The sequence below is a fragment of the Corvus hawaiiensis genome, chromosome 5 (genome assembly GCF_020740725.1).
Source record: "Corvus hawaiiensis isolate bCorHaw1 chromosome 5, bCorHaw1.pri.cur, whole genome shotgun sequence".
Lineage (NCBI taxonomy): Eukaryota > Metazoa > Chordata > Aves > Passeriformes > Corvidae > Corvus > Corvus hawaiiensis.
Genome location: NC_063217.1, coordinates 73,772,395 through 73,791,423, shown reverse-complemented (window position 1 = coordinate 73,791,423; position 19,029 = coordinate 73,772,395). Strand labels below are relative to the sequence as shown.

Below are 19,029 nucleotides of genomic sequence, written 5' to 3'. Positions count from 1 at the left end.
GTGTCTGTGTGTGCGGGGGTGTGATCGCGGGTGGGGTGTACCGGGGGGGGGTGTGTGTGGCGGGGGGGGGACGAGGCGGGTCCTCCGCCCGCGCCGCCCGCCGGCAGCCGCCGATGTGTCCGTGAGCTCATCCATCGGGAGCGCGGCCGCTGCCTCCCGCACCCCCCGCACCCCCACCCACCCGCCGCCCCGCGCCGCAGCGGCCGCCCCGCGAAGGTCACCCGCGGGTCCCCGGCATGGTGGCGGCCGCGGGGGGCTGAGAGGAGGCGGGCGGCGGCGGGAAGGAGCCGAAGATGGCTTCGCCCGCGCCCCCCGCGCCGGGAGGCGGCCCCTCGCCCCCTGCCGGCCCGCCGCGCCTTCGCCAGGTGGGTGCTCCCCGGCAGGGGCGGGGGGCGGCCCGCGGCATCCCCCGAGCGGAGCGGGGAGGGGAGGGACGGAGCCCGCGGGATGCGGAGGGGCGCGGGAGACCGGGACGCGAGCGGCCCGCAAGTGCATGCATCGGCAGGTGGATCGGAGGTGGGCAGGTGGATGGTGGAGCGAGGGATGGTTTCTGTTCTATTCAATAAAAACCCACTTTCCGTAACAAAACCACAAATCCCATCCCTATCCCAGAACCATTGCAGGCAGCACCTGCGCAGGTGTGCCCGCACGGTCACACGCAGAGGGGAGCGCAGGCACCCATGTGTAACTTCACAGTGGTGCAGCGCGGTGCGTGTCGTGCTGCATCACCGCCGTGGCAGCGCGGCTCCGAAGGCATGAATAAAATCTTAATTAACCTAATGCAGCAATTTCCGAGAGGCTGCTCCCGCTCCTGCTGCATGCAACGCTCTTCCGCCCGCATCTCTCCCCGCGCAAGGAGGGAGCTCCGTTCTTTGCGGAGGCTGCTGCATTAATTTACATTTGGAATGGGCAAGTTGGTCGCAGGAGTTGTTTGACGTTCTTGACCTGGCGGCGTCGGGGAGGCCGAGCTGCTGCTGGGTGTCTGTGGGGTTCGTTCCATGAGCACTTGGTGCCTCTTGAAAATGGGAGAGGCAGAAATGGAGGGACGCGGTGCCAGTGTGTTCAGTTTGCATGCTCCTGCTGAGGCTGTAATGTTATGGCGGTTATTAATAAAGAAAATAAGGTTAATAAAGGAAAAGCTGTTGTAAAGGAGGATTCCCAGTGAGTAATCAGATTAGTGTAGTGTGTATGTACTCAAACATAAATCCAAATATAAATCCTATCCTACTCTTTCCCCCCCCTCCCTTCTATTTTCACTGGTGGTAGCCTTGATGAGGAAATCTTGGGGGTCTGGAGTTGGGACAGACGTCTGAGAGTTTGGGGCAATATTTAAACTTGTCAGTCCTCTACATGCCGGAAGTTTGAGCTGGGCAGCTCCAGCAAAAAGGCCTTTGTGTGGGTTTGCTGATGACTCCGGCTGCAAATGGCACAAGAACAACTGCCCCTTCGACCCAAGTATTTTGGCACTTCCTGCTCCCTTCCCTGCTGGAAGCCAGAAGAAAAAGTGATTTTAGTCCTGAAGTCTGGTTTTAGGAGGGTGAATGACCAGCAGGGATCTCTCCAGTTTATTGCAACCTGTAGTAGGTGTGATCAGCAGGACAGGTGAGAAGTGTTGAGGATGGAAAAGAAGTTCCAGGTAGCAGAGGAAAGAGTTGGGGGTGAGGGGGATCCTCATTGAAACTGGCTTCTCTTTGCCCCTAACTTAGTCTGTGTGCTTACTGAGACTAGGTAAGCAGTGTCCTTCCAAGCAGTGACCAAGTCGTTTGAAGAGAGCTCCTTTTCCATGATCTTGCTTGCTTCAGACCCTCAGTTTGCTCCTCAGCAGCTGCGAAACACAAGGTTAGCAATTATTTATTGCTGCACATCCAGCAGGACTGCTGCGTTCTCCAGAGCGTTCTGAATTGACTTCTCACGGGGTTATTCATTTTACAGGAGGAAGAAACGAGTATCCTGAATTAGTAGGCAGAAATTACTCATTAAAAAATTGACTACTACGGTTGTTTTACTGTCTTCCTCTGCATTTTGTCCACTCCGTATTTAGAATTATTTTTAATTGCATTTAGAGAGGAATGACTCATCGGTCATGTTTCTCTGAACTATGGCTGGGTAGCGTCTGGTATTTATTTATTTATTTATTTACATTTTTGCTGTCCTTCAATAAAACATCATACACACAGCTTGTTGGGTGACCTTCACAGGAGTGGGACACTCCGTGAATAAATTCCCAAAGCCTCTCCTGACCAAGGCAAAGAACACAACACTGGCAGAAGTCAATCTTTTCCTATAAATCACTACCAGCCTCCCACTTTACCAAGCATTTCTTGCGTCTTTAGGAGGGGAGAAGAGTACGAACAAAAGGGAAGTGGACATGTCTGTCTGAAAGTGTTGTACTGACTTTTGTTATCAAATTGCACTTGTTGTGATAATGCTGAATGAAAACTGATATTGGCAACATGCTGAATTCCCGTTACATGGGTGCCTTTGGGAGATCCTTGAGGTTAGTACTGGCTTGCAGCCTGGACTGAGCAAGACTCACTGAAAAAGCTGTTTGAAACAAACTGGTATTTGTGGAGTTTTTACTATGTCTTTCGGTTCATCTAAGAGATCTTTAAATGTGTCCTTTATTCGAAATAGGTATTTGGGGTGCTTGCAGGACTGAGGATAATGTTTACGTCTGTGAACCTGTTTTAGCAAGAACTGTATTTTACCTGAAACACCTGTGTTGTTAAATTTAAGTTGGGCTTAAGGTACTGCAGTCAAGATACCAGTGACATTTGTTATATAAAGCTTAAGGATGTACCAAATAGAAGACCAAGCTGTTGTAAATTACACCAATCAAACCCTTATATTTGGAACAGGATGGAGGTTGTTTCTCTCAGCAGTAGTCAAATGAGTTATTTCCACTGTTTTTCCTTTTAGTTGTCAATGCCACACTTGTCAAAAGGAAATTTAAACGCTTCTCACAATAAAAAATATATCAACTTTAATAAAATTCGCAAACCCAATAGTGTCTTGCATGGGAACACAGTAACACTTGGGTACTGTTCTCCCACTGCACCTGTGAGTGTGCAGGAATAAACTGAAGATCCTAATCCATTATCTGATATGGAGAGAAAGTATGCAGAAGTGTCTTCCAGAGATTTAAGTTATCTCAGGTAAAGTTCCTTATCATTGAGCAATGTACAGCACTCACATGGTAATTGTTATTGTCCTGTTGTTGTGCCTTATTTATCCCCCTTAAATCCCTTTATTCCATTTAATTTTCTTTCAGTAAGACAGCTGTCTGTAAAATGATGTCTGGATGTCCTTCTTTTCCTATTCCAGGTTTTTTTTTTTTGTCTTCCTAAAATATGGTTGGAGGTATTTGTAAATCCAAAAGGACAGGGATATTTTGGGGATTCCAAACTCAAGGTTTGGACTAAGAACTAAAACTGCAGCAAGAACACCATGGCGTTCAGAGGAAGAATGCTGGTGTGGATGTGGGAAGATGCAGAACAGAGTTCCTTGCATTCTGCTTCTCCAGGGTTGTTCGTGTGGCAAAAGGGCCCTGTATTACCAATCCATCCAATTAATCTCAAATCCTCAAATCAAAGTTTTCCAGCCTGTCATCTTATATGAGCTCTTCATAGATGTGTGTTAGTCAGTATGAGGTCTGCTCCTAGAACTTGACAAAAATCTCTTCCAGGGACCCCTCAATTGGTGTGGGACTGGAGGAACCAGTTTTCTTATTTTCTTTTCTCAAGGAGTTTCTCTGTAACTGTACTGAATTTTGCCTCTTTTATACTCTCTTTGATACTTTTTTCCTGAAAGCTTGTATCCCACTGCACTCTTAGAGGTTGTTCATGCCACTGTGACTGTTCATATGCTACTCTTGTGCTTTGCTCCTGCCTTTTTTAATCCACTGCCCAGGTTTTTCCCTACTGCAGGATGTACTTTGTCCCCTACTAACAGTTGACAATACTTGCGGATATTTTAAGCTTCTCTTTCATGGGTGATTTAGGCTGATGTCTCTCCCAGCCTGTCTTTGCTTTGGACAGCATGTGGTTTGCCTCCACATCTTTGCTGGTGCTGATTCTAGTTCCATAATTTCAAAAATTAGGTTTGTTTGAAATCCACATTTTCAAGGTTTCTTTGAACTTTAATTTGATTTAAGCTTATTTTTGATTTTACCTTCTCCTACCATAAAGAATTAGAAGTAATTTGTTGGGAACTAGAATGGCTTGAAAAATCAGCGTAGTGAAGCACTCTCTTAGGTGTCACGGCGCAGGGTGAAGCCAACATCCATCAAACCGAACATTTCTATTCCACTGAACTCTGTCTGCCATATCAAAGGGAAAAGGGTGCTGGAAAATGTCTTCCCAATGAATTGAAATGACGAAATATAAAACATAATCAACCTGCTGCATAATAGATGCAGCCTAATGTAGGAAAAAGTAATAACAGTAAGCATGTAAATGACTATGTGTGTTGAGATAGCGTATAAAAATTACTTTGCTACAGTGTCATTTGGGTTCAAAATCAAGCACTGAGTAGTTATAAACTAATATAATTAAGGCATGTGAAGATTTACTACTTCCATGAAAACCCCCTTTTGTGCTAGCTACCAGTTGTAACCTACTGTGGAAGGGAAGAATTAAAAGTTTTCAATTCGTATTGCAATTAGGTCTTTTGTTGGTTTGATAAAAATGTTTGGAAATGCAAAATCAAAAGGGGAGAAAGAAAAGCAGGTTCCAGGTGGGCATTAAACGTGTTTGCAGACTAAGTTAGTTTAGTAAGTGGTTTCAGGCGTTCTGATGTTTTTGCCATATCAGAGTAGCCAGCCCAGGTGGGAAGGGTAACACAAGGTCCTGCAATTACTGTTACTCACTCTGGAGCTTATAAAAGGAGAAATTGATGGGTTCCTATGTCTCAAAGGGACTGTGTTAATTACACCAGCTGGTGCTAATTGGGCAGGGGCTTATTACACATTTTTGCAGCACCTGCGGGTAGAAGGCTCCAGGAGGAGGAGGTGCTGTCTCAGTCGGACTGTGGGGTTGCTCCTGGGAGACGTAGGTAGGGGCTTGCTCTGGTTTTTAATGTTTATTTTTATTTGAAATACTTAAGAAGCAGGTTGAAGTGAGGATTGTAATTTGGTGCTGATTTGTGTGTCAGTTCTACTGTATTTCTGTTTGAGGGATGCTGTGATGTGGAGTTTGTTTGTAGGCATCCAGTTCGGTATGGATTATACCCCGGGGGAAAAGTAGAGGGTTTGATTGTTGGGTTGTTTGTATGTTTTTTTTCTTTCTGTTGTTTTGTGTGTGTGGTTTTCTATTAAAAAATTGACTTCTTTCAGTTTTTTCTTATTTTTATTGTTCCTTTCTTTTTCCTTTTCCTACCTTTTCTCTTTCCCTACCTTTTTCCTTTTTTCCTTTACTTTTCCCCTGGTGTTGTTCCCTCCCTTACAAGATTTATACTTGATAAAGTTGTTGAAGGCTGACTTTTGGCTGGTGATTTTTCAGATTTTGTACTTTATAGACCAAACCTTGTGGTTTCTTAGAACAAATCCCAGTTGGGGATGGCCCTTGCCTCAGGGCCTGGCCGCTATTTTGTGTGTGGGTGTGGGGCAGAGGGCTGGCCGCCATTTTGTGTGTGGGTGTGGGGCAGAGGGCTGGCCGCCATTTTGTGTGTGGGTGTGGGGCAGAGGGCTGGCCGCCATTTTGTGTGTGGGTGTGGGGCAGAGGGCTGGCCGCCATTTTGTGTGTGGGTGTGGGGCAGAGGGCTGGCCGCCATTTTGTGTGTGGGTGTGGGGCAGAGGGCTGGCCGCCATTTTGTGTGTGGGTGTGGGGCAGAGGGCTGGCCGCCATTTTGTGTGTGGGTGTGGGGCAGAGGGCTGGCCGCCATTTTGTGTGTGGGTGTGGGGCAGAGGGCTGGCCGCCATGGCTTTGAGGGGTTGCTCGCTATGTCATGCAGGGTAAGAGCTGCTCGCCATTCTGTGGGCACTGTAGTGAGGCTGCAGCTGCTTCTTCTGGTTGGGGTGCACGGAGATGGGAGAGGAAACAAATAGCACAGGTTGCTTTGATAAAAAGCAGCGCCTACCCACTTCCTGCCCTAGAGGATTTGCTCATTAAGCTGTTACTATTGAAGGAGTCATGCTTTGTCTTAGTAGGTAAAAAGTTTGAAAACATACGAAAATGCCCACACTGTCCAAAACCCTTTGTGAGGTTTTCCATGCTGATCACTATATATGTCTGCTGGAAACGCAGCTTGTTGGTCTTAATATCTGTAGCTTTGTTGCCTGTTGAGGTGAGACCTTTTTGAAGTTACAGTAGGGCTTTTTGCAGTCCTACTGTACGATGAACATACTGTGTCTGTATTTAAGTCTTATTATGAAGTATTTATTGCAAAGTTGTCTTTGTAGAGGGCTTTAGGATTTATTTTGGGGTGACCTGCTGTGTGAGGCCACCTCAGAAACCACAAGGGGTGTTCTCTATCTATAAACACTGACTGGGAAATGGGTTGTAGAAGCCTTTTGGTTAAGTGTTAATAAGGAATTGATTAACGGAGTGGGGAAAACACAATATGTTCTGTTCTGATGGCTGTCCTTTCTTTCCCTTTTATCCTTCTTTCTGAAGTGCCTGATTGTCCTTACTGGGATGGTGAGTCATCTGGGAACATAGAAACAACTGTGGTATCCAGCAGGATGCAGACTTCAAGTTGTAACTGTATTCAAAAAATAAAAGCATTTAGGGAAGGGGGAGTGAGCTAGAAATTGCTGTTCATTACCTGCTGGAGATTGATGAACTCTGGTGGGAAAAGTAGGCTGTATCGTGCATCCATTGTTGATGCACAGGTATCTAGAGCTTTGCAAGTGTGCATCTGACTGAAGCAATCTGATACAATTTCTATGTAAGAGCTTCAGAGCCAAAAGCTCCACCTCGTTCACTACAAGTGTCAGGAGTAACCCTGGACAGAAAATGGGTTACAGCAATATTATTTGTTGTCTCTACTTATGTAATTTGGTTATTTATTTTATTGTATCTTTTTTGTTTGCTTTGGCTGTCTGGTCTTGAAGCATTTTGATTTATCTGCCGAACTTGACTGATCCTCAAGAGAAGTAGGAGCACAATAAATCACGGGCCAGTTCAGACTTCCTATATTAAAGGAATCTTTGTTTATGCAACAAGGATTCATTCAGCAACATCCCCCTGCACAACATATTGGGTGTTTGCCATGTTAACTCTTTGAGTTTAGTTTTGCTGGTGCAAACAACGGTACAGCTCCAGGAGATGAAACTGCTGACCTCTCTCTCCCAGGGGTTCTCTTTGAAGGCTGCTTTGACTGCTTATGGCCAAGGTGAGTTCCCACAACTTATGTGTTGCCTTTAGCATTAAAGTTGTGCTTGCTGAAAACTGGTGAGAAGCTTTAAGAAATACATCCCTTGCTTCATTTGAGCGTTATTTATTAAGATGCTCTGGGTGTTTGAAGGTGATGTTTCTGGGGTAGAAAGAAGACTGTGCCGTGACCAGCATGTGGGATTTGTGTGAGGCACAGATTTAGGTGAGGAAATGGTGTGCAACCTCAAGTCCTGTCAATCTTCCAGGAGTTGAGAGGTCTTGGTGTAAGTTAGAAGTCCTGTTAGAGAATTTGAATCTCAGGGGATGCTTACAGGCATCTGATGGATGGGAATGTGTTTCCGGCATCCAGGCTGGCTGGGTTTGAAGGAGTGACACAGTGCTGTAAATACCCTTGTCGTTTATGTTAGGTCAGATGGTGAAGTGTTGTTTTATGAGCTTACCTCTGAAAAGATGGAGGGTGTCCAGACCTCATTCATCTTCTGCAGTGTTTCTAAATGTTGTGGTTCCTTTTATTCTTAAGGGGGGGGGGGGGAAATGTAATTCTAGATTATTTATGTATCTGTATATTCAGAAAATAGCAAACTGAGGGCAGTTTGCATTTTACAGCTCCTCTGCACCATCACAAATAGCTTGTACCCAAAATCTTTGGGTTAAAACCAGCACAAACACCCCCTCTCCCCGAACGCACTCCCACATATGCAGCTCCAAGAGGAAAAAAATAGACTTTGTGATTAATTGTGGAGTGTTTGGTATGTGATCTAAGCTCGTAAGTGGCTCTTGGATCCCACGAGCAGAACCCTTCTGAAGTATCCTTTGTAGGCTCTTTGAGTGTACTCAGAGACGTTTTTGTTTGTTGTTTTATCTTTCTAAAATCTAGCTTTCCCCCCTGTTCTGGGTGTGGGATGGCTGCCAGTACTTGGTGACCCGTGACCCTCAGCTGCTGCTGCACTCAGGAATGCTCGTTGGGCTCCAGCGGCACTGGGCGATGGAGGCTGCCCTTCCCTCTGATGTGTGCCCAGCGTGGGTGGTGGGAGCTGGCAGGGGAAGGGGCAAGGCTTGGGTAGGAGCAGAACTCTCGTGGCGGCACAGGAGCTTTCTGGGAACTCGAGCTTGCTCAGGCTGGATGTGAATAGCCTGGCCTCGGTTCAAGACGGTTTTAGTTCCTGCCGGGAACAGCAGCTGGTCGGTGCACAGAAGCCAAAGCCCGTGGATTCGCCCAGCGTAGCACTCAGGGGCATCACATGCTGCATGTACAGCTCTTGTAACACTGTAAACTTTGGGAATTTTTAGATCCAGAGCATGTTACTAATCATTTAGTCTTAGATTGCCTATAAATAGCTTCTTGTATCTGAACCTGCCCTTTAATGAGGCTATTTCTATCACGGGCAGAGGCTTGCACTGGAAATGCTCTACCTGGGATCCCTGCTGGGTCCTTTGTTGTCTTGCTGTGCATTCTCTGCTCTCTCCTGGCTGGCTGGTATTTGACAAGGAGGATGTTCCAAACAATTTTAAGCTGCTTTGGTATGGACACTGTTGGGCTATACCTGAAAACCAGAAAATAAAGCTGACACTCCTGGATCTGGTTTGAATTTTTCTAACAAGGGTTCTTTTAGCAGGGACCAAGAGCACACATGGTTTGTCAGATGACAATAATTGATGAAAAGATGCCATTGCAGTCCTATTTTTACCCCCCCATGCCAAGCGAGTGTCAGCACAACCTTCTTCAGGCTTTACTGAGAGCAAGAACAGGCTGTTCCCAAGGGTCACAGTGTGCTGAAAGCAATGGATAATAGACTTCCTACCTGCTGGGTCCAAGCCTTGCATAAGCAATGTGCAAATTTGTGGCTGAAAGTTTCACAATGGCCTATTTTGAGCTGACAGATTTCTTGTGTATTTGTTTGCAAACAGTCAACATGGCTTAGGAAGGTCTTTGGAGAAGGAGCCCAGATTCCTGCTATTTGAGCACTCATCTCATTCCTGTTACAGGAATAGCAAGCTGTTATGTGTGTTGCCTCACCAATAGAGGGGGAATTTCATATTCAGCAAACCTTTGCTTTATATTAACCATCCAAATGGGTCACTTGCTGAAGCAACCAAAAGTCGCAAACAATAAACTTGATTTTTAGTAATGCTTTTATGGGAATGATGAAGTTGCAAGGATGCAATTGGAGGAAATTATTTATTAATTTAAAAAAAGAGAGTGAGAAGAGCAGACGATCTTAAGTTTCTGTGGCACTAAAATGACCAAGGAGCAAGCCTTATGGGTCTCAAAATGACAGGTGGGTAAGTCAGAGCAAGTAGGGAGCCAGAAGAGTTGGGTATAAATATTTGGAAGTAAAATCACCTCTGCAAAACTCCTTTTGGCTCCAGTGGCTGCCAGTTCCCCTTCTGTTTGTTCAGCTCAAAGAAGAGAGTCTATATTTAGTAAAGCAAATGTGTATGAAATCTATATCAAAGCATTCTACGTGACAGGTTTTGGAGGTGGTGGTGAGATTTGGTACAAGGTGCAGGCACTGCAGAAAATCAATTGATGCTCTATTTTTATAATATGAAATTACTTAATCAATTACATACTCAGCATGGGCTAATGAATGATAACCTCTTATCCCCTAGCCTAACACTGCTCCTGGCAGGTGTTTTAGTTGATTCTGGTCTTGGCACTCGTGTTTGAACTAAGCTGTTGCTGCTCCCTTGATGCAACTCTTTCTTCACTTGACAAAACTGGGGTCTCCTTTGCAACAGTGTTTTTAAAAACACCAGATTGCTGATGATTCAGTGCAGAGGTGAGGGGCAAACCTTGGCATCTCCAAGAGCAGTGCTGGGGGTGGAAGAAAGCTCTGGTTATTTGTAATGTGACCTGACACAGCCTTTGCTGCAACTAAACATAGTTTGGTATTCTCTGCACCTGTCAGCCTGCTTTTTGCTGTGCCCATTTTGGAGGGGTGCACCCAGACCTAGACCTTTACCTGGAGCTGCCTCCCACATGTTTGAAGGGCAGTTGCTCACCTTTTTGTGTTCTGCTAAGGGAAAAAGTTATTTAAACCTCCTGGAGAATCTGTCCTTTGAGGCAATTTGGAAGATGAGGAGAGAGCCAACCTGTACTGCTGCTGTCCCATGGAGCTTTAATTTGAGTAGTGCCTGTGGGAGCTTTGGCACTGAACTTTATGGGGTGTATAAGTGCAGCATGCTCCTCTCTCCCCTGTAACATTTTCCCCTCGAAGTATGGCTGTATTGCATCTGTGACTTCTTTTTTCCTTTTCATCAAGGTTTTGCAGATTAGAGATGCATTTCAGTCAGGGAAAATTGCTGAGCAACATCATTGTGGGGTTTTTTTTGAAATGAGTAATGGAATATCATGATGACTGTGATCCTAATTATGATCTTTCAATTTGAAATCCTAGAAATGCCATGTTTTGTAAAAACAAGCTCCTAGTGAACCCTCCAGCTTGCTCCAATACTGTTGCTATGACAAACCAACCCCAGAGCATAAAGCAATTATCTGCCCAGTCCTGCTGCTATTCAACAAAGATTTCAGGGAGTTGGTCACCTTAGTTTCAGCTTCAAATCCCTTATTTAGTCTGTGTTGTTTCTGCGAAAGTAACAAAATCCATTTTCACTGAAGGGCGGCGAACTTCAGGTCTGCATGAAGGACAGGTTTTTAATACTTTGTAGTTAAGTTCTACTTCTGGAATGCACTGCCAATGATTATTTAGAATAAGTGAGCTAATGTTGCAACACACATCTTGATGTAAACTGAATGTGTGTAAGAGGTTGGAGAGATAATAGTGTAGCAATACCCATTTTGTCTCGATTTTTAATTCAGATGGATTTTTAAATGGAGTTTCTAAGGCTTGTACATGCAACCTGAAGAATTAATCTGTAAGTGCACAGTGGCTCATTGTTGCAGAATATGTACTATCTTTGTTTAACAATTCCCAAAAGAAATTATTTTGTACTTGACACAGTTGCTCACTTGTAGAATGTACAGTGTTGTAAAAAAGGTTATATCAAGTCTTATTCCAAAGAGAACGCTGCTTTTTGTTGAAAGATAATTGAAGGTTTACATGATGTCTGTTCTTTTGCTGTGGCAATATATGTTTTTAAAGATCTACTGGGCAGCATATGTATCATATACTTCATAAAGAAATTGCAGTGAACCCTCTAGACTGACTTTTCCGGTGAAATGGCACATTCCAGCACATTATGACACACTCATCTGGAAGAAAAAAATAGGAAAATGCTGGCTTAAGGTACGTTCTAAAGAGATATTTTCATATTGTAGGAAACTGAAAGGATTAGAGCAGGAAAAGTAAGTATTGAGAAATCAAAGACAGTAAAAATTTCTTACTATAAATGGGTGGTTTCTAGAATGTTTCTTAAACTCTTGAGATCTGTAATTGGCATATTGACTGTAGTTGTCATAAAATAACCCTGACCTAAATGCAGTTACCAATATAAATGTGTTTTCTTTGATATAGGAGTGAAAAATAAAAATAAATCTTCTCCTTTAGAGATGACACAAATATGTATTTTTGGTCCCTGTTTGTAGGCAGATGGAATGATGTATGGCAGAACACTTACCATGGTAACATAGATTATGACAGCTGAGACATTGACTATTTTACCCTTAAGATCCAGTGGAAGCCACAAAATGACTATAAAAGGTAACACTTCCATTGCATTTTTAATTATGTTAATGACTATGTATTTCACTCAGAGCCCATTTAGTGTGTAATTTATATAATTCATGCGATGTAAATATCAAATCTAGAGGAACATAAACATGCATATAGAAATAGTACACATTTGGAGAAATCCTTTTCTTCTACTGGCCAAGGATCTGCACTTGGCATTTTGTGTTGGTTTTCTATACCTCCTGTGGATGGAAAACCTGTGCAAATGTAATTGTATCTCTTGCTTGTAACTAAACGTCTCGTTAAGGATGATATTTTGGCAAAAGCGAAAGCAGTGTGGCATCTAGATGTGTGCTGCTTACATTACACCAGTCCTTAGACTGATGAGTTATTCTATGGGAAGCTGGAAAACTGATGTGAAAATTTTACACTGGTGGCCAGAAACAGTTGGAAACAAGGAAGCAGGAAAGATGGGACTATTCTATTTTCTAAGTCGAAATGAAATGTTGCAGGTCACAGGTGAAGTTACTTTTGTCTTGATTTAGGCAGCTTTTGATTTGTATCACCCACAATAGGAGATAGAACACAAGGAAGTTTTAAAAGGGCAGATCAGCATCTATGTCAGTTAAAAAAAAAAATTAAGAAGTCTGTATCAGGTTTTTGAGATGAGTTGTCATCAATCATGATTCCCTGCCATGAGCACTCGTGTCTCGCCTTCTTGAGGAAGGAACATTCAGTAATCCTGCTTTACCTGGCAAGTGCTCTGCTCAGCTGGCATTGAGCTACTCCTCCAAAGAAGACAGTGTCAGAGCAGCTCTGAAACACAGTGTGGAACAGCAGCTACATCAGCTGTGGTCCCAAATGTAAGCTCCACGGAGTTGCCTTGTGTTTTGGTTTACTTCATTTTGAAACTGCAGGGATTAAAGACCAGTTGGTGTTACTCTGAATATGGGGAAAAAAAACCCCACAACTATTAAAGAAACCCCCAAACAAACCACCAGTCTTGGTGTTGCCATCAGAGCCCAGTGTTCGGCTGTGCTGCCAGACACAAACACTATTGAAAAGGGGTTGCTGGTGTATGTTAGTTGACAAGACAAATATTTCACTTCCGACTCCAAATTTACATTGTTGGGATTGCTCATGAGGAATTTGGACACCAGTAGACATGGGAAATGCTTGTGTTTACCCAGATGCAAGAACTTTAGAAAAAAAGTCATCCAACTAACCAAATATTTGAACAGCATACACATTTCAGATATCCAGTGTACAAAGTGTTTGTGTATCACACTGTCCTCCGTGCCTTAAGGGTTTTTAAATGCCCTTGCAAAGGAAGGCCTGTAGTTAAACATCTGCACTGGTTGAAGAACCCTGTAGGCACATGTGCAAGATTGCCTAGTTTGTGTAGTTGGGCAGTCTCTGAAGAGAGAACTCAGTAGGAAAAAACCCACTGTGTTCAGCCACTGATCTACAGAATTATTACATTTGGCCCTAAGTACTTTTTAATTCAATTTGGTTTGTATTTCCTAAGCTTTTTCATATGTTGGGTATTGGAAGTCGTTGTTTACTGTAGGTTTGCCAGAGCTAGCAAAGGTTGGACCTATTAAACCTGTATGACAAGACCTCTCAGATAGTGAGATCTTGAAATTAGCAACATGATCTTCATTGTTGATACTTGTTCCTCTTGTGAGAGGTTGGATTTGCACCTATTGGAGACCAGATCTTGATTTCACATCTCTCTGCAAAAACTTGTCAGACACACTGCTGTTTGCTCACAGAGAGGAAAATTGCTAGAGCTGAGGGAAGGATGTAGCTTTTGCTTTGAAACATCTGCACCCAGGCATGATGGTTTGTATCCTCACCTCTGGAATTGCCTTGCTGGATTATCAGCTGCTTGCAGGTACAATGGTATTGGAAGCGTGGTTAACTTCAAGGTGCTGCTGGTGAGATGGAAGGGTAAGATTAAAAAAATGATCTTTCCATCCTGGTGTCATATATATTAATGCATAAATAACTGATATATTGGAGTAGCTTTAAGCTAATAGTTTGTAGCTTTGTAAGAAAAATGAATATGCAGCTTCCAAAATGTCAGTAGCACCTTTTTCGTATCAGTTTCCCTGTTGGGAGCACTGCTGATTGTACAGCTTTTGTGTATTTGCTAGACATAACTGTGGTATTCGCTGTATTGCTCGATGATTGCAAAACTTCAACACTGAAATACTCTTAAAAAGCAAAATTAGGCAGTGATGGAGTGTTTGGGCAGCAAGTCTCAAGCAATATTATTTTGAATGACTGATCTCCCCCACAGAGGAAGAAACAAACAGGATGCTTGGCTGAAAGGGCCGTAAACCCAAACCTGGCTGTGTCAGCTCTTCAGCCTCGTGTTTTGAGTGACTGCGGTTGCTTGTTTGTTCTATTTGTTGGGCCAGTGCTCGTGGTTGTTATGTAGATGTGTCCAGAGGGTAAGTTCTATTTAACCAAAGAGATTTCCAGTAATACTCTTTTCTTGGAAGTGCCTGCCTGGCTGTTTTTTATAGAATGGTTTACCAGATAAATCAAAACAGTTTTTGAAAAATGCCCTTGAACTGTAGGCCAGGCCTCCATACATGCATCCTCCCTTCTTTCAGCCAAAATGTCAGTGTAGGGCTTGATCAAAGCATTTTCCTCTGGAAATATTCAAAATTGTGAAAGATGAGACATAAAATTTCTGATAGAAAATTATTATTAACCAGTAAGAATTGTTGAGAGGATGGAGCATATCTGTAACTCTTGACCTTGGTCTAATGGGAATCTATGGGAATAAGAGTATCTAGACACTTATTTTGGGAAGCAGTTTACTTGGAGTTCTCTTTATTAGCTGCCTAAGAATTAATTTCAGACAGACATTTCCCATACACATTTTCTTAAAACGTGACTCATCTTGCAACTTTAATGTTCAAATAATTCAGGCGTCTCCTAGAGCAATTCTGATGGCTGCAAAGCTGCATTTCTTCCTCTCATTTCCTTCTAATGCTTTAGCAGTGTAGATTGGAAGGTGTTTTTGTCGGGGCACAGCCTTGAGTCGTGCCAGGCCAAGATGCTGATGGATTCAGACAGTCTGGTTTGCCAAAGCAGCTGTTCCTTAAAACTGATACTAAAACAAACCTGGCTTTTGTGAGCATCAGCAGGGGAAATTCAGGTTGAAAGGTTATGGTTTTAAAAAAATGACACCTTTCATGTGACAGCCAGTTAACTTGTTCACCAGCAAAAGAAAACAAGCTAGGACTTGAAGTGCTCTGAAACTCTTTTGGTGGTATTTGTCACATATCTTCTTTCAAGTCCAAAAGCTGTGAAATTCTTCTTTAAAAAGTAACTGGTAAACCTTTTCCTAAAATAAATGTTTTCTTGTTGCTTTTTTTGTACAAACCATTTGTTAAGAGGTAAATTACAAGTATTGAGGAAGGCAATACTCTTCACAGAGGGGGCCCTCTGTAAAAACTGCGCTTAACTAAGAGCAATAGCAAAACCAAAAGAGGATAACTTTTGTACAGGGAAGTTGGGGAGGGTCACTTTTAATGGGAATTGAAAGACAGATGGGAGAGAGAAGAGGTAAACAAAACTGAGAGTGGGAAGGAAGCAAAGAAAAAACAATGGAAGGCATCAAAGCAATTGGAAATGAAAGCAGAATACTTTCAGCTTTGTCCGACTGTTGAGAAATTACAGCCCAAAATATCTTTCTGATACATGAAAGCATAAACATTTAAGATATGCTCTTCTTTTATTTAATAAGTATGTGAAGGGCATGCTTTTTTTAATGAGCAAATATCTGAGAACCAGAGTGGCTGATTTCAGTCACAAAACCCAATTCCTTTAATTATTCTTTCACTGGTGGGGAGAAAATGAAATTGTGCTTTTATGGGTGTTGCAAAGTATTTTTTTGACATCTTGGGATGAGTTGCAGAATGAAAATGTCAGAGAGAAAAAGGAATCAAGTGCAACTAGCTGGTCATCATCTTACCGGTGGGGGCATCTTAGAAGCAGCAGAGCATGGGCTGTTTTGGCTGAGACTGCCAGGTTAGCACCCCTGCAGTGTATCTGATTCCCAGGGAGGTCTTATGGTATCAAATGACAGAGTTGATAGGAATTCCACAGTGTTGTTTCTTCTCAGGTATTTTTTCAGACTAGAGCTGCTTGAGATCTGATTATCTCAGTCTAAAATCTGTTCTCTCAGTACATATTCGTAGCATGAACCTTGCAAATTTTTTGGGAGGAAAAAAAGAGCAGAGGTGTTGGGTTTAGTGAGATATCTTTATCCTAAGCCTGTCCTGCTACACCTCCATAGGCCAAGTGAGAATGGTGAGGAAGTTATGAATTGCCAGCCCGTGTTTATTTCCTCCATGTAAATAGCACGTGTTTTCAATCTTTGCTGTTGCTTAATATTGATTCTCTGTCTGGGGATACAAAAAGTAAATAAGTCAGATGTGTGAAATGTTTGCTGATTTTCCCAGGGATATGCAAAGTCGGCTCTGGGTAACTACTTGCCCTTCCTGCCAGACTCCTCCATCCGTGGGCTTTGAACTCATCCCTGTCTTCAGCTTGTAAATGCTCACTCTCAGTGCTGTACTTGGCACGCCTTTAGGAGACACTTGAGCGAGTTTGCTCCTACAGCAGCACACTGTGTGTGTTCCCACTGCTTCTCTCTACACCCTTGAACAATTAGAGCCCAACAGCAAGTGCAGTGGAGAGGGGAAATATTCAAGATTTATTGTGGAGTCTTGAGTTTCTGTTTTCCCAAAACAGGAGCTTTCTTTTAGTGGTATTCAGCAAGCGGCCTTTCTCACAGGAACTGTGCCAGAAGATGGCATTGCTGTACACAGAGCACTCATCTCCATTGCAACAAGTCATTAAGAGGAGTGGAAAAACTGCAGCCTCCGAGTCCATTAGACTGAGTCAGGCTGACAGGAAACGAATCTGCCTTCATATTGCACATCAAGGACGGTTCCATTAAAATATATAGTGTGCTAGGGGTGTTTTTGTTTTTAATTGTTGCTGTTTAACAAGAAGCTTTTGTTTCAAAGTACAGATTCATCTGTAGGCTAAGGGGGTGGATCTCAATACTGAGAACTCTTTTTGTTTTCAAGTGAAAAAAGGAGACACTATAAAAATCCTCCCTGTTCACACTGCCTCCTGCCAGCATCTTGCTCTTCAGGCTCTGCTCATTTTCCTTCACACACAGTCTCCCAGCCAGCCTTCAGGTGCAGTGGGAAAAGTATTCTTAATAAATTTGGTTTGGGAATGGCCTATGTGTAAGGGTAAGTAACTCTTGGCACACTCCAAAGGCTTCTGGAGTGAGTTTAATCCCAGAAGATAGTAAGCATCCCTTGGGGGTAGGTGAAAGCCTGAGGAAGAGTTGGACTCAATTAGCAAAAATGTGATTTTTCCAAGTTTGTGCTTTATAGCAATTTCTTTTTATCTCAGTGAGTGAATGTTGTAGCTCTGATTTCCACAGGCTGTAGGATGAATTGATGTGATAAGACTACAGTTTGTCCTGGGGGGAAAAATTGGAATCTGAGTTTTGCTGGATACTGTAGAGTAGATCCAGCCTGTGGATCTGCGCTTGTGTAAGGATTACAGTGTGATCATCTCTGGGAATGCTGATGGAAGCTACCTGTTGTGGTTCCAGCTCCCCAGGGAATTGTTAGGATTGTTGGAAAGCTGTTTGTTCCTGCTGTGAGCTTGGAAAAAGCCTTAGTTTGGCTCATGCTGGTGGCTGAACTGCAGGAGACACCCTCCTTAGCTTGTGGCCCTAACACTGAACAGAGATGCATAGAAATTTAATTAGGAAGACATAATGCTGGAAATGAAAAAATACCAGAGAACTTCCTTTTGCCAACTCTGCAAATGAAGTTAGATTCTCTTACCAGTAAGGCTTTGAGGGGAAGGAAAGGGAAGGCAAACAACAGTGAAGAAAAATGGAAAGAATGTAGAACAATTGTTTGAAGCTACCCTTTGAAGCAAAAAAATTACTCCTCAGCATCCTTTGCTCGCTAATTTGGCCATGTGAGATCTCCTGATGGGTTTCCATTTAAAACCCCTAGGTTTTGGAAGCACCATCCTTTTTCTTTGCTTTTCTTTGCTTTTCCCATTGCTTGGTCAAATGGCTCTGTGGGATTTGGTTTGGGGTTAGTGGTGGATAGATAAGGTGGAGACCTGAATATGTGAGTAGATATTATCCTGCCCTCTCTGCAGGTGGAGACTCCCCTGGGAAGAATATGGATCTGCTTCTATAAAATTTCTGATCCATCCCTTCAGGAGCAGTTCCGTTTGGGAGGGATCTGTTGCTGTTACCTTCATGAAGTAACTGTCATGGAGAATGGAACTTCAAAAATCCCAAACCAACCACGTTGCCTTTGAAACACATGAGGCTCTGATCTCCAGTAGTCCAAAGCTGTTCTGTAGGCCTGGGCTAATTGCATTTGGCAACTGCTGCTCTGTGGCTTGCTCTGCCCGGAAGGTGATGATTGTCCTTCCTTTAGTGGTTTAGGAGACAGCGCATGAAGGGCTCTCCTCACATCTGGCCTTTATCAGCTTAGTTCTGAAGGGATTGATGCTGGAGAGAATGTTTTTCTTTTTCTTTAGTAGCCTGTTACTGTGCAGAAAATGTATTTAATGGTGAAACCATTGAAACATTCCTAGCAGGAGAAAACTACTTGTTCTGCTGGTTGATGGGAGGTTGTTTTGGTCACTTCTTTTTGTTAAGTTGTGATGTGAGAAAGGTAATTTAACTCCATGTTGGGCAAGACATTCTGAAGCTCAGTGGATACGGATGCATCTTTGGATAGTAACCTGTCGGTTTAGCTTTTTATTTGTGTATTTTAATTTGAGCTGAGTCACAAGTGATCAGCCTTTGGCTTGAGCTCAGTGGCATGTTCCATTCTGCCTACGGCAAGGCAACCGGACTGCTCAAATGTCAGGAAATGAAACATGGAAGAACAGCTTTAATTAGTGAAATGACCTGCTCCCCCTAAGAGCTGCTTTGACACCCAATTCACTAAGCAGCATTGAAATACTGCTGTTTTCCCTAT

At 43.3% G+C, this 19,029-nt stretch overlaps 1 protein-coding gene across 2 annotated transcripts in view; it reads left to right on the top strand.

Moving 5' to 3' along the window:
* The first annotated feature begins 268 nt into the window (after window positions 1–268).
* Window positions 269–19,029, top strand: part of LOC125326132 (ankyrin-2-like) — a 277,846-nt gene continuing 259,085 nt past the window's right edge. Inside the window, exon 1 of one of the 2 annotated variants that reach the window (XM_048304010.1) lies at window positions 269–365. In XM_048304010.1, the coding sequence (XP_048159967.1) occupies window positions 294–365 (72 nt within the window). In that variant the 5' untranslated portion in view covers window positions 269–293. Of the gene's footprint in view, window positions 366–7,308; window positions 7,333–19,029 lie in introns of those variants that run through there. The other variant, XM_048304015.1, reaches the window with a different exon arrangement.